The 14,460-nt window shown below is 48.9% G+C and overlaps 2 protein-coding genes across 2 annotated transcripts; one reads left to right on the top strand and one right to left on the bottom strand.

Moving 5' to 3' along the window:
* The first annotated feature begins 1,044 nt into the window (after positions 1-1,044).
* On the top strand, positions 1,045-1,461 carry LOC123750705 (sperm acrosomal protein FSA-ACR.1-like). Its single transcript, XM_045732809.2, has one exon. The coding sequence runs from the start codon at positions 1,045-1,047 to the stop codon at positions 1,459-1,461; it is 417 nt and encodes a 138-aa protein (XP_045588765.2).
* A 6,602-nt stretch (positions 1,462-8,063) lies between these two features.
* Positions 8,064-11,867, bottom strand: LOC123765306 (golgin subfamily A member 6-like protein 22). Its single transcript, XM_069335413.1, has 2 exons — positions 11,852-11,867; positions 8,064-9,775 (listed from the first exon to the last, which is right to left on the bottom strand). Exons 1-2 carry the CDS (start codon positions 11,865-11,867, stop codon positions 8,064-8,066), a joined length of 1,728 nt encoding a protein of 575 aa, XP_069191514.1.
* Positions 11,868-14,460: the final 2,593 nt, after the last annotated feature.

Here is a 14,460-nt window from a genome sequence, read left to right as displayed (position 1 = left end):
GGGACCTCTCCAACACTGAGACCTCTCCAACACTGAGACCTCTCCAACACTGGGACCTCTCCAACACTGGGACCTCTCCAACGCTGCGACCTCTCCAACACTGGGACCTCTCCAACACTGGGACCTCTCCAACACTGGGACCCCTCCAACACTGGGACCTCTCCAACACTGGGACCTCTCCAACACTGGGACCTCTCCAACACTGGGACTTCTCCAACACTGGGACCTCTCCAACACTGGGACCTCTCCAACATTGGGACCCCTCCAACACTGGGACCTCTCCAACACTGGGACCCCTCCAACACTGGGACCCCTCCAACACTGCGACCCGTCCAACACTGCGACCTCTCCAGCACTGGGACCTCTCCAACACTGGGACTTCTCCAACACTGGGACCTCTCCAACGCTGGGACCTCTCCAACACTGGGACCTCTCCAACGCTGGGACCTCTCCAACACTGGGACCTCTCCAACACTGGGACTTCTCCAACACTAGGACCTCTCCAACACTGGGACTTCTCCAACACTGGGACCCCTCCAACACTGGGACCCCTCCAACACTGCGACCCGTCCAACACTGCGACCTCTCCATCACTCGGACCTCTCCAACACTGGGACCCCTCCAACACTGGGACCTCTCCCACGCTGAGGAGAGGAGCGAGGCCTGGAATATCGCGAGAGTAAGGCTGGCGCACCGGGTGCTGATGGAGGTGGAGGTCATCACTAACTTCCCGGCCGTTAACATTCTCAGGGTCGTAATATTTAAGCAACGTCTGTCGACTAGATTTGTCATGGAGGGAGAGAGTAGCAGCGATGCCGCCGTCGAGACTTTATGGTGGACCCCAGCGGAGAGGCGGAGCATCATGGTGGACCCCAGCGGAGAGGGGGGCATCATGGTGGACCCCAGTGGAGAGGGGGGCATCATGGTGGACCCCAGCGGAGAGGAGAGCATCATGGAGGACCCCAGCGGTGAGGGGGAGCATCATGGTGGACCCCAGCGGTGAGGGGGAGCATCATGGTGGACCCCAGCGGAGAGGGGAGCATCATGGTGGACCCCAGCGGAGAGGGGGGCATCATGGAGGACTCCAGCGGAGAGGGGGGCATCATGGAGGACCCCAGCGGAGAGGGGGGCATCATGGAGGACCCCAGCGGAGAGGGGGGCATCATGGAGGACCCCAGCGGAGAGGGGGGCATCATGGAGGACCCCAGCGGAGAGGGGGGCATCATGGAGGACCCCAGCGGAGAGGGGGGCATCATGGAGGACCCCAGCGGAGAGGGGGGCATCATGGTGGACCCCAGCGGAGAGGGGGGCATCATGGAGGACCCCAGCGGAGAGGAGAACATATGGTGTCGACGTGAGAAACAAAGAGGCAGAGGTCCTAACCCGGCCACCATCGTAGACGCCACTGTCGTACAGGTGACAAGAGACTGGGAGAGGACTGGAAGGATGAGCTTGGGATAGTCAGTGGCCATCACAGCAAGAGCTTGAGGGCCAACAAGGAGCTTACCCTCGGGGAACATGAATGGAACATGCTGCCACACCAGTGTAAAGACCCCCCCAACCCCCGTCTTCTTCAGTAGTGCCCCAGCCTGGCCTCCAACACACCGTGATGATGACCAACACGAACACCCAAGTTATACACGACCGCTTGTCAAATACCCTGACCCAATAGCCAGGATATTGGGAGAGGCCAAGCTACCCACACTACTCTGAGCCATGGGGGCAGGACCACGAGGGCAGGACCACAAGGGCAGAAACATAAAGGGAGACCCACAAGGGAGACCCACAAGGGAGACCCACAAGAGAGACCCACAAAGAGAGACCCACAAAGGGAGACCCACAAAGGGAGGCCCACAAAGGGAGACCCACAAAGGGAGGCCCACAAAGGGAGACCCACAAAGGGAGACCCACAAAGGGAGGCCCACAAAGGGAAGCCCACAAAGGGAGACCCACAAAGGGAGACTCACAAGGGAGACCCACAAAGGGAGACCCACAAAGGGAGACCCACAAAGGGAGGCCCACAAAGGGAGACCCACAAGGGAGACCCACAAGGGGAGACCCACAAGGGGAGACCCACAAGAGAGACCCACAAAGGGAGACCCACAAAGGGAGGCCCACAAAGGGAGACCCACAAAGGGAGGCCCACAAAGGGAGACCCACAAAGGGAGACCCACAAAGGGAGGCCCACAAAGGGAAGCCCACAAAGGGAGACCCACAAAGGGAGACTCACAAGGGAGACCCACAAAGGGAGACCCACAAAGGGAGACCCACAATGGGAGACCCACAAAGGGAGACCCACAAGGGAGACCCACAAGGGGAGACCCACAAGAGAGACCCACAAAGGGAGACCCACAAAGGGAGACCCACAAAGGGAGACCAACAAGGGATACCCACAAAGGGAGACCCACAAAGGGAGACCCACAAAGGGAGACCCACAAGAGAGACCCACAAAGGGAGACCCACAAAGGGAGACCCACAAGGGGAGACCCACAAGGGAGACCCACAAGGGGAGACCCACAAAGGGAGACCCACAAAGGGAGACCCACAAGGGGAGACCCACAAAGGGAGACCCACAACGAGAGACCCACAAAGAGAGACCCACAAAGGGAGACCCACAAAGGGAGGCCCACAAAGGGAAGCCCACAAAGGGAGACCCACAAAGGGAGACTCACAAGGGAGACCCACAAAGGGAGACCCACAAAGGGAGACCCACAAAGGGAGACCCACAAGAGAGACCCACAAGAGAGACCCACAAAGGGAGACCCACAAAGGGAGACCCACAAGGGGAGACCCACAAGAGAGACCCACAAAGGGAGACCCACAAAGGGAGACCCACAAAGGGAGACCCACAAAGGGAGACCCACAAAGGGAGACCAACAAGGGATACCCACAAAGGGAGACCCACAAAGGGAGACCCACAAAGGGAGACCCACAAGAGAGACCCACAAAGGGAGACCCACAAGGGGAGACCCACAAGGGGAGACCCACAAGAGAGACCCACAAGGGAGACCCACAAGGGGAGACCCACAAAGGGAGACCCACAAAGGGAGACCCACAAAGGGAGACCCACAAGGGGAGACCCACAAAGGGAGACCCACAACGAGAGACCCACAAAGAGAGACCCACAAAGGGAGACCCACAAAGGGAGACCCACAAAGGGAGACCCACAACGAGAGACCCACAAAGGGAGACCCACAAAGGGAGACCCACAAAGGGAGACCCACAAAGGGAGACCCACAAAGGGAGACCCACAAAGGGAGACCCACAAGGGGAGACCCACAAGAGAGACCCACAAGGGAGACCCACAAGGGGAGACCCACAAAGGGAGACCCACAAAGGGAGACCCACAAAGGGAGACCCACAAAGGGAGACCCACAAAGGGAGACCCACAACGAGAGACCCACAAAGAGAGACCCACAAAGGGAGACCCACAAAGGGAGACCCACAAAGGGAGACCCACAAAGGGAGACCCACAACGAGAGACCCACAAAGAGAGACCCACAAAGGGAGACCCACAAAGGGAGACCCACAAAGGGAGACCCACAAAGGGAGACCCACAAAGGTTGAGTTTGAAATGTTATAATTAAATTTTGTCATAAAAACAATAAGAATAATTCGTGGCCAAAAAGACCTTAATTCTGTGCAATTCACATTAATGGTGAAGATAATTCAAGGTTACTTCACCATTTGCGGATAATTTGTGATAAAATACATAATTGAATGATTTTAACCCAATCTTGATATTGCAGACGCTGGATCAAACTAAAGTTAAATTAGGTTATTTACTTTAGTTAATAAATCGTTTTTGATCACATAAATGTTATTCAACCCATCCTCTTTAAATCACTGTACTTAGAGTGACTATGTGGTCCAAAATGTTAGTATGTAGTGATGGGCCAAATGTAAACTACTTTTTGTATTGTTAGCTTGATTGAGTTTGGAAAAATAAAAATTTAATTATTCATTCCTATTCATTATTCATTCATTCCTTAAGCATTCCTAGACCTGATATAGCACATGTGTTTGGTTCTAGACCTGGTATAGCACATGTGTGGGGTCCTACACCTGGTATAGCACATGTGTGGGGTTCTAGACCTGGTATAGCACATGTGTGGGGTTCTAGACCTGGTATAGCACATGTGTGGGGTCCTTCACCTGGTATAGCACATGTGTGGGGTCCTACACCTGGTATAACACATGTGTGGGGTCCTAGACCTGGTATAGTACATGTGTGGGGTCCTACACCTGGTATAGCACATGTGTGGGGTCCTACACCTGGTATAGCACATGTGTGGGGTCCTACACCTGGTATAGCACATGTGTGGGGTCCTACACCTGATATAGCACATGTGTGGGGTCCTACACCTGATATAGCACATGTGTGGGGTCCTACACCTGGTATAGCACATGTGTGGGGTTCTACACCTGGTATAGCACATGTGTGGGGTCCTACACCTGGTATAACACATGTGTGGGGTCCTAGACCTGGTATAGCACATGTATGGGGTCCTACACCTGGTATAGCACATGTGTGGGGTCCTAGACCTGGTGTAGCACATGTGTGGGGTCCTACACCTGATATAGCACATGTGTGGGGTCCTACACCTGATATAGCACATGTGTGGGGTCCTACACCTGGTATAGCACATGTGTGGGGTTCTACACCTGGTATAGCACATGTGTGGGGTCCTACACCTGGTATAACACATGTGTGGGGTCCTAGACCTGGTATAGCACATGTATGGGGTCCTACACCTGGTATAGCACATGTGTGGGGTCCTAGACCTGGTGTAGCACATGTGTGGGGTCCTACACCTGGTATAACACATGTGTGGGGTCCTAGACCTTGTATAGCACATGTGTGGGGTCCTAGCCCTTGTATAGCACATGTGTGGGGTCCTAGACCTTGTATAGCACATGTGTGGGGTCCTACACCTGGTATGGCACATGTGTGGGGTCCTACACCTGTTATGGCACATGTGTGGGGTCTGTGGGAACCGACCTGTGAGATTTATATTTATTTAATTTATATGAATTTATATTTACGTTAATTTATATACTTCGATAGCAATTTGTATAATGATAAGTGGACTGTATTTCTGCAATAATCTCTTAATCTCACAAATCGATCCTCTACACATTAGGGGGGGTTTATTAGTTTATATATATGCAGCCAATCTAACTACAGTAATAGACTACATACATTGAAAAGGTTCCTTATCTTATAGTACAGCAGGTTAGTACACCAGGTATAACTAGGGTGTAGACACCAAATTATCCTCTTTGAGGTAGCTTCCATCACCCAGTAACTGGTGCACAAAATCTTGCTTCCTCGTCTTGACCTGTCAAAAGGGCGCTAACTGTGAAGCCAGGTTCTATATATGACAAGCTATATCAGAGAAAACACTATACATGGAACAATAAAGACCTGGCTTAATTACCTTTAGTTTGAGGCTATGTCGTGCTCTAACTGGATCACCCTATATAATGACATTAATGGCCACTAATGATAGATAATGGGTTTCGGAAAGAACACTTAACTTGATTTGTAGACAGCGTGTTGATAATGGTACACTTCTGGTTTCCATAACACTACGTCCAAGTAAATTAACAGGAGCCGAATTTGCTCCCGTGTGAGCCTCTGGTCTAGTCTCAACAATGGCTGCGTCTAACACTCCATACTATTGACGCCTGGCCGACATTGTCCAGATATGATAGGAGCCGAATTTGCTCCACGCGTCTCGGATGTGACACAACAATGGCTACCCCCTTCCTCCCTCACTGACGCCTGGCTTACATTGTCCAGATTTCAGAAAGTGATAGAAGGGTCACATTTACTCTACTTTAATATTGATAATTAAGTTAATTTATATGAGATGTTTTATGATGGTAAAGTCCAAAGACTAATGTATTTAAGAATAATTCCCACCATAATAGGTGGTGAATTATAATAGTATGTGGTGATGATATCCCGTTTTCTTTAAACGGTAATTCCACTACAAGTTACGTTTTCTATGGGTAACTTGTTTATACAACACAGCTATTATCTGTATGATATATTAAATGGTGTCGGATTTTCCGACAGGGTCCTACACCTGGTATAGCACATGTATCGAGTCCGTCCAATTACCGAAAGCATCCTTGCATAAGTGATAGTTTACCTGAGAGCCACTAACAGTAGTGGCCTCGACGAGGACAGGAAGCCGGCGGTTTGTCGAAGGTTCCCTCATTTGGCGTGATGATCTTGTCCAGCTGTACTTTATTGGTACCAGAGTTTTGGGATTTACGGCTTCGGCGGGTAGGCTGTTCCATGGGTTATTTTTCTTTTTGGGGTGGGGGTGGGGGAGGGGGGCGGAATTGGGCAGGGATATTCCTGAACCAATGACTGCCCTACTAACGGAGAATCCTATGGGTGAAAAAGCCTCTCCTGTTCTCAATCCTCCATTGTGGCTTGTTGAGCTTGAACCCGTTGCTCCTTGTTTGTGTTACATCTGAACTTTCCAAGAAATTGTCCGGATCGACATCGTCCAAATTGTTCACTATTTTAAAGGTTTCGATGAGATCCGCCCTGTCATGTAGTGTTGTTAGACCTGTGGCCCTCAACCGTTCCTGATACGAGAGGTGACTTAGCTCTGGAATTGTTTTTGTTGCCCTGTGTTGCACCTTCTCCAGCGCAGCCTCGACGCGACGCTTGGCTCCTCATGCTTCGTGTGCAGGTTGTAGTGTTAAGTGCAAACATTTTCAGTGTCACTCTTATTTTGTGTTAACGTAAGATGTATATATATATATATATATATATATATATATATATATATATATATATATATATATATATATATATATATATATATATATATATATATTTGTTGAAGAGTGTTGAACGGTCTCGGGGCTCTGATGTTGATAGCGTTCTCCCTCAGAGTACAATCGTTTGAAGCTAGTTACACAGTTGTTCATGTTACATACACATGTGCATCTATATCACGATGTTACATACACATGTGCATCTATATCACGATGTTACATGCACATGTGCATCTATATCACGATGTTACATGCACATGTGCATCTATATCACGATGTTACATGCACATGTGCATCTATATCACGATGTTACATGCACATGTGCATCTATATCACGATGTTACATGCACATGTGCATCTATATCACGATGTTACATGCACATGTGCATCTATATCACGATGTTACATGCACATGTGCATCTATATCACGATGTTACACACACATGTGCATCTATATCACGATGTTACACACACATGTGCATCTATATCACGATGCACGCATCATCGACGTGTTCGACTCGGGCCATGATACAATATAATCAACACATGGAACACCTTAAACACGCTGCTGGCCCTTGTCTCCTCAAGCACTTCCCTGAACACCAATGGTTCAGGTTATTAGCCCAGATACTTGAAGGCCAAGTGACGGTAATCGAAGAGCAGTTGACCCTGATAACGAGCCTGCAACTCGAAGCTATAGCCAAACTTAAGGAAAATTAAGACCTGTCTTCCATAGTCGGCCTTCTTGAACAGGAAGTAAACTCTCTTAAGGACACAGTTACACAATTACAACCCGGAGAAACCATTAGAAAACTGTAGGAAGTGTTGGAAAAGTTTGAGAATCATTTCAACACCTTCCAGCAGCAACACATTGTTACTTAAGGCGAATTTGACCAACAAAAGGTCCTTGAATCTGTCATTATCTCCTCACGTAATTTCCCCCAAGAAACTGGCGGAGAGGACTGTGCTACCATCGTGATCCGGGAATTGCGTGATAAGATGAAGTATGAAATCCAAGCAAGTGACATCAAAGCAGCATATAGAGTGGGTACCAAATCACCTCGAGTAAATAACAGAATTTGTATGAAACTAGATTCACGCAAATCAGACCTTACTAGAGTTGCAGTGTCTGTTAAAACTCTGTTTATATGAATCAATGTTTGACCAGAAACAGACAAAAAAATTTCTTTAAACTGCGTCAAATCCGTAAAAATTCCAATGGGACAATTAAACATTGTTTTGAACGAGGTGGTAAAATACTAGCTAAGAAGTCTGACACTAGGAAAACCTATGAAGTAACCACTGAGGCGCACCTCAGATCTTTCCTCGTGCACCTCAGATCTTTCCTCGTGCACCTCAGATCTTTCCTCGTGCACCTCAGATCTTTCCTCATGCACCTCAGATCTATCCTCGTGCACCTCAGATCTTTCCTCATGCACCTCAGATCTTTCCTCATGCACCTCAGATCTATCCTCATGCACCTCAGATCTTTCCTCATGCACCTCAGATCTATCCTCATGCACCTCAGATCTTTCCTCATGCACCTCAGATCTTTCCTCGTGCACCTCAGATCTTTCCTCGTGCACCTCAGATCTTTCCTCGTGCACCTCAGATCTTTCCTCATGCACCTCAGATCTTTCCTCATGCACCTCAGATCTTTCCTCATGCACCTCAGATCTTTCCTCGTGCACCTCAGATCTTTCCTCGTGCACCTCAGATCTTTCCTCGTGCACCTCAGATCTTTCCTCGTGCACCTCAGATCTATCCTCATGCACCTCAGATCTTTCCTCGTGCACCTCAGATCTTTCCTCGTGCACCTCAGATCTTTCCTCGTGCACCTCAGATCTTTCCTCATGCACCTCAGATCTTTCCTCTTGCACCTCAGATCTTTCCTCATGCACCTCAGATCTTTCCTCATGCACCTCAGATCTTTCCTCATGCACCTCAGATCTATCCTCGTGCACCTCAGATCTTTCCTCATGCACCTCAGATCTATCCTCGTGCACCTCAGATCTATCCTCATACACCTCAGATCTTTCCTCATGCACCTCAGATCTATCCTCGTGCACCTCAGATCTTTCCTCATGCACCTCAGATCTATCCTTGTGCACCTCAGATCTTTCCTCATGCACCTCAGATCTATCCTCGTGCACCTCAGATCTTTCCTCATGCACCTCAGATCTATCCTCATGCACCTCAGATCTTTCCTCATGCACCTCAGATCTATCCTCGTGCACCTCAGATCTATCCTCATACACCTCAGATCTTTCCTCATGCACCTCAGATCTTTCCTCATGCACCTCAGATCTATCCTCGTGCACCTCAGATCTTTCCTCATGCACCTCAGATCTATCCTCATACACCTCAGATCTTTCCTCATGCACCTCAGATCTTTCCTCATGCACCTCAGATCTATCCTCATGCACCTCAGATCTATCCTCATGCACCTCAGATCTATCCTCATGCACCTCAGATCTATCCTCATGCACCTCAGATCTATCCTCATGCACCTCAGATCTATCCTCATGCACCTCAAATCTATCCTCGTGCACCTCAGATCTTTCCTCATGCACCTCAGATCTATCCTCGTGCACCTCAGATCTTTCCTCATGCACCTCAGATCTTTCCTCATGCACCTCAGATCTTTCCTCATGCACCTTAGATCTTTCCTCGTGCACCTCAGATCTTTCCTCATGCACCTCAGATCTATCCTCGTGCACCTCAGATCTTTCCTCATGCACCTCAGATCTATCCTCGTGCACCTCAGATCTATCCTCGTGCACCTCAGATCTATCCTCGTGCACCTCAGATCTATCCTCGTGCACCTCAGATCTTTCCTCATGCACCTCAGATCTTTCCTCATGCACCTCAGATCTTTCCTCATGCACCTCAGATCTTTCCTCGTGCACCTCAGATCTATCCTCATGCACCTCAGATCTTTCCTCATGCACCTCAGATCTTTCCTCACTGACTGTGGGTTATATATCACCAGATGCCAAGTGAAGCCCATCCCTGGGGTCTCCCCTAACACACAACCTCTCATCCCTGGGGTCTCCCCTAACACACAACCTCTCATCCCTGGGGTCTCCCCTAACACACAACCTCTCATCCCTGGGGTCTCCCCTAACACACAACCTCTCATCCCTGGGGTCTCCCCTAACACACAACCTCTCATCCCTGGGGTCTCCCCTAACACACAACCTCTCATCCCTGGGGTCTCCCCTAACACACAACCTCTCAGCCCTGGGGTCTCCCCTAACACACAACCTCTCATCCCTGGGGTCTCCCCTAACACACAACCTCTCAGCCCTGGGGTCTCCCCTAACACACAACCTCTCATCCCTGGGGTCTCCCCTAACACACAACCTCTCATCCCTGGGGTGTCCCCTAACACACAACCTCTCATCCCTGGGGTCTCCCCTAACACACAACCTCTCATCCCTGGGGTCTCCCCTAACACTCAACCTCTCATCCCTGGGGTCTCCCCTAACACACAACCTCTCATCCCTGGGGTCTCCCCTAACACACAACCTCTCAGCCCTGGGGTGTCCCCTAACACACAACCTCTCATCCCTGGGGTCTCCCCTAACACACAACCTCTCATCCCTGGGGTCTCCCCTAACACACAACCTCTCAGCCCTGGGGTCTCCCCTAACACACAACCTCTCATCCCTGGGGTCTCCCCTAACACACAACCTCTCAGCCCTGGGGTCTCCCCTAACACACAACCTCTCATCCCTGGGGTCTCCCCTAACACACAACCTCTCATCCCTGGGGTGTCCCCTAACACACAACCTCTCATCCCTGGGGTCTCCCCTAACACACAACCTCTCATCCCTGGGGTCTCCCCTAACACACAACCTCTCATCCCTGGGGTCTCCCCTAACACACAACCTCTCATCCCTGGGGTCTCCCCTAACACACAACCTCTCAGCCCTGGGGTGTCCCCTAACACACAACCTCTCATCCCTGGGGTCTCCCCTAACACACAACCTCTCAGCCCTGGGGTCTCCCCTAACACACAACCTCTCATCCCTGGGGTCTCCCCTAACACACAACCTCTCAGCCCTGGGGTCTCCCCTAACACACAACCTCTCATCCCTGGGGTCTCCCCTAACACACAACCTCTCATCCCTGGGGTCTCCCCTAACACACAACCTCTCATCCCTGGGGTCTCCCCTAACACACAACCTCTCAGCCCTGGGGTCTCCCCTAACACACAACCTCTCAGCCCTGGGGTCTCCCCTAACACACAACCTCTCATCCCTGGGGTCTCCCCTAACACACAACCTCTCATCCCTGGGGTCTCCCCTAACACACAACCTCTCATCCCTGGGGTCTCCCCTAACACACAACCTCTCATCCCTGGGGTGTCCCCTAACACACAACCTCTCATCCCTGGGGTCTCCCCTAACACACAACCTCTCATCCCTGGGGTCTCCCCTAACACACAACCTCTCATCCCTGGGGTCTCCCCTAACACACAACCTCTCAGCCCCAGAGTGTAACTCATAGTGTCATCCCTGGGGTCTCCCCTAACACACAACCTCTCATCCCTGGGGTCTCCCCTAACACACAACCTCTCAGCCCCAGAGTGTAACTCATAGTGTCACCTAACAACCAAAGTCTACTATACTTCTGCCTTTCCATTCAAAACGTTTTTAATTTTAATTTTGTTTTCTTCTTTATTCCCACTATTTTATACTGTTCGTCTCATCATTTGTATTGTATCACTGTACTGCTATTTGCTGTTACCTTTATTCCAGTTGCAGAATTGTTATTTTTAGTATTACTTATTATCGATCTAAATTATACTGCAATTTGTAAAAATTATTCCAAGTAGATTTGCACCAGATTTAGTATTTTACTGTTTTTTAATCGCTTATTTTATTGTATCTTGACTCCACTGCATCTACATGATATTTGATATTGACCCTGAACTAAATCTGCTGTCACAAATCTACAATAGCCAGCATATTGACCATCACTATTGACCATCACTACTGACCATCACTATTGACCATCACTACTGACCATCACTACTGACCATCACTATTGACCATCACTATTGACCATCACTACTGACCATCACTACTGACCATCACTACTGACCATCACTACTGACCATCACTACTGACCATCACTACTGACCATCACTACTGACCATCACTATTGACCATCACTACTGACCATCACTACTGACCATCACTATTGATCATCACTACTGACCATCACTATTGACCATCACTACTGACCATCACTACTGACCATCACTATTGATCATCACTACTGACCATCACTATTGATCATCACTACTGACCATCACTACTGACCATCACTACTGACCATCACTACTGACCATCACTATTGATCATCACTACTGACCATCACTATTGACCATCACTACTGACCATCACTATTGATCATCACTACTGACCATCACTATTGATCATCACTACTGACCATCACTATTGACCATCACTACTGACCATCACTATTGATCATCACTACTGACCATCACTATTGATCATCACTACTGACCATCACTATTGATCATCACTACTGACCATCACTATTGACCATCACTACTGACCATCACTATTGACCATCACTACTGACCATCACTATTGATCATCACTACTGACCATCACTATTGATCATCACTACTGACCATCACTATTGATCATCACTACTGCAGGAATTATCCAACAAACATTGCAAAAAACAAACTCCAAAATAACACTGTATTGATGTATTTTCTACATATAACAGTCCCTGTGGCGCAGTGGTAACACATTTGCCCCGCGCTTCGCGAACGATTTGGCCGGGGTTCGTATCCTGGCCGGGGAGGATTGACTAGGCGCCAATCCTTAACTATAGCCTCTGTTCATCCAGTAGTTAATGGGTACCTGGTTGTTAAACGATTTGGCGGGTCGGACTCCGGGAAAAATTAAGATTAAGGACCTGCCAGTAACAATAAGCGTGATAGTAACTTTACAAGAATATAAAAACTCTTGTGTGTTAAAAAACATATCCAACATGGAGGCAGAGTTGGAACATATCCAACATGGAGGCAGAGTTGGAACATATCCAACATGGAGGCAGAGTTGGAACATATCCAACATGGATGCAGAGTTGGAACATATCCAACATGGAGGCAGAGTTGGAACATATCCAACATGGAGGCAGAGTTGGAACATATCCAACATGGAGACAGAGTTGGAACATATCCAACATGGAGGCAGAGTTGGAACATATCCAACATGAAGGCAGAGTTGGAACATATCCAACATGAAGGCAGAGTTGGATCATATCCAACATGGAGGCAGAGTTGGAACATATCCAACATGGAGGCAGAGTTGGAACATATCCAACATGGAGGCAGAGTTGGAACATATCCAACATGGAGGCAGAGTTGGAACATATCCAACATGGAGGCAGAGTTGGAACATATCCAACATGAAGGCAGAGTTGGAACATATCCAACATGGAGGCAGAGTTGGAACATATCCAACATGGAGGCAGAGTTGGATCATATCCAACATGGAGGCAGAGTTGGAACATATCCAACATGGAGGCAGAGTTGGAACATATCCAACATGGAGACAGAGTTGGAACATATCCAACATGGAGGCAGAGTTGGAACATATCCAACATGGAGACAGAGTTGGAACATATCCAACATGGAGACAGAGTTGGAACATATCCAACATGGAGGCAGAGTTGGAACAAAGAAAATGCTAGACGAGTCGCCGTAGGAAGGACCCGAGATACAAAGAACGTCTTGAAGGATGATCCCAAGAGGCTAAAGACATCTGAGAATGAACCTTGTGGGCTCATTTTAAATTTCAACTGGAAAAGATCATTTAGGGATAATGGGGGAGGACCTTTGACAAGCCACCGGCTTCCTGTCTTCGTCGAGGCCCCTAGTACTAGTGGCCCTCAGGTAAATTCAGTTATGTAGGGCCATCTCCCTTAGTCACAAATATAAATATATTAATTTATATACATTATATTTTCCTGTGAATGGCAGAGAGTTATGTAAAGTATTGAGAGGTGTTCTGACCAATGAGACTCGTCGTTACAAAGCGCCTCGTCATTCATAACTTAACCCATTACTACCATAACAACAAATGCGGCGTTGCCAATTCTGCACTTTCCAAGAAACTTGGCGGGGGGGGGGGGCAAGGCATACTTTCCCTGGCCTGTAGATGTTAGGCCTATATCAAGGTCAGCTTCAAGTACTGACCTTCCCCAGGAGGCAGAATTAAAAATGCAACTTTTTAAGAACAACTTTCCCGGTATTCACGAAGGTGAATCTTCCTCATTCCTTATTTTAGTTTTTATGTGAAAGATTACAGAAGCGTGTAAACCAAAAGTGTTTCTTTTTTGTCACAGGTGCGAGTTGCAGCTGTCCCCAGGACGCAACACAACCTGCTCACTACCTCCTGGCAGCTGTCCCCAGGACGCAACACAACCTGCTCACTACCTCCTGGCAGCTGTCCCCAGGACGCAACACAACCTGCTCACTACCTCCTGGCTGCTGTCCCCAGGACGCAACACAACCTGCTCACTACCTCCTGGCTGCTGTCCCCAGGACGCAACACAACCTGCTCACTACCTCCTGGCTGCTGTCCCCAGGACGCAACACAACCT

This window comes from Procambarus clarkii, chromosome 33 (assembly GCF_040958095.1).
Source record: "Procambarus clarkii isolate CNS0578487 chromosome 33, FALCON_Pclarkii_2.0, whole genome shotgun sequence".
NCBI classification, from domain to species: domain Eukaryota; kingdom Metazoa; phylum Arthropoda; class Malacostraca; order Decapoda; family Cambaridae; genus Procambarus; species Procambarus clarkii.
Note: the sequence above shows the minus strand (reverse complement) of the source record. Positions and strands in the feature narration are given on the sequence as shown.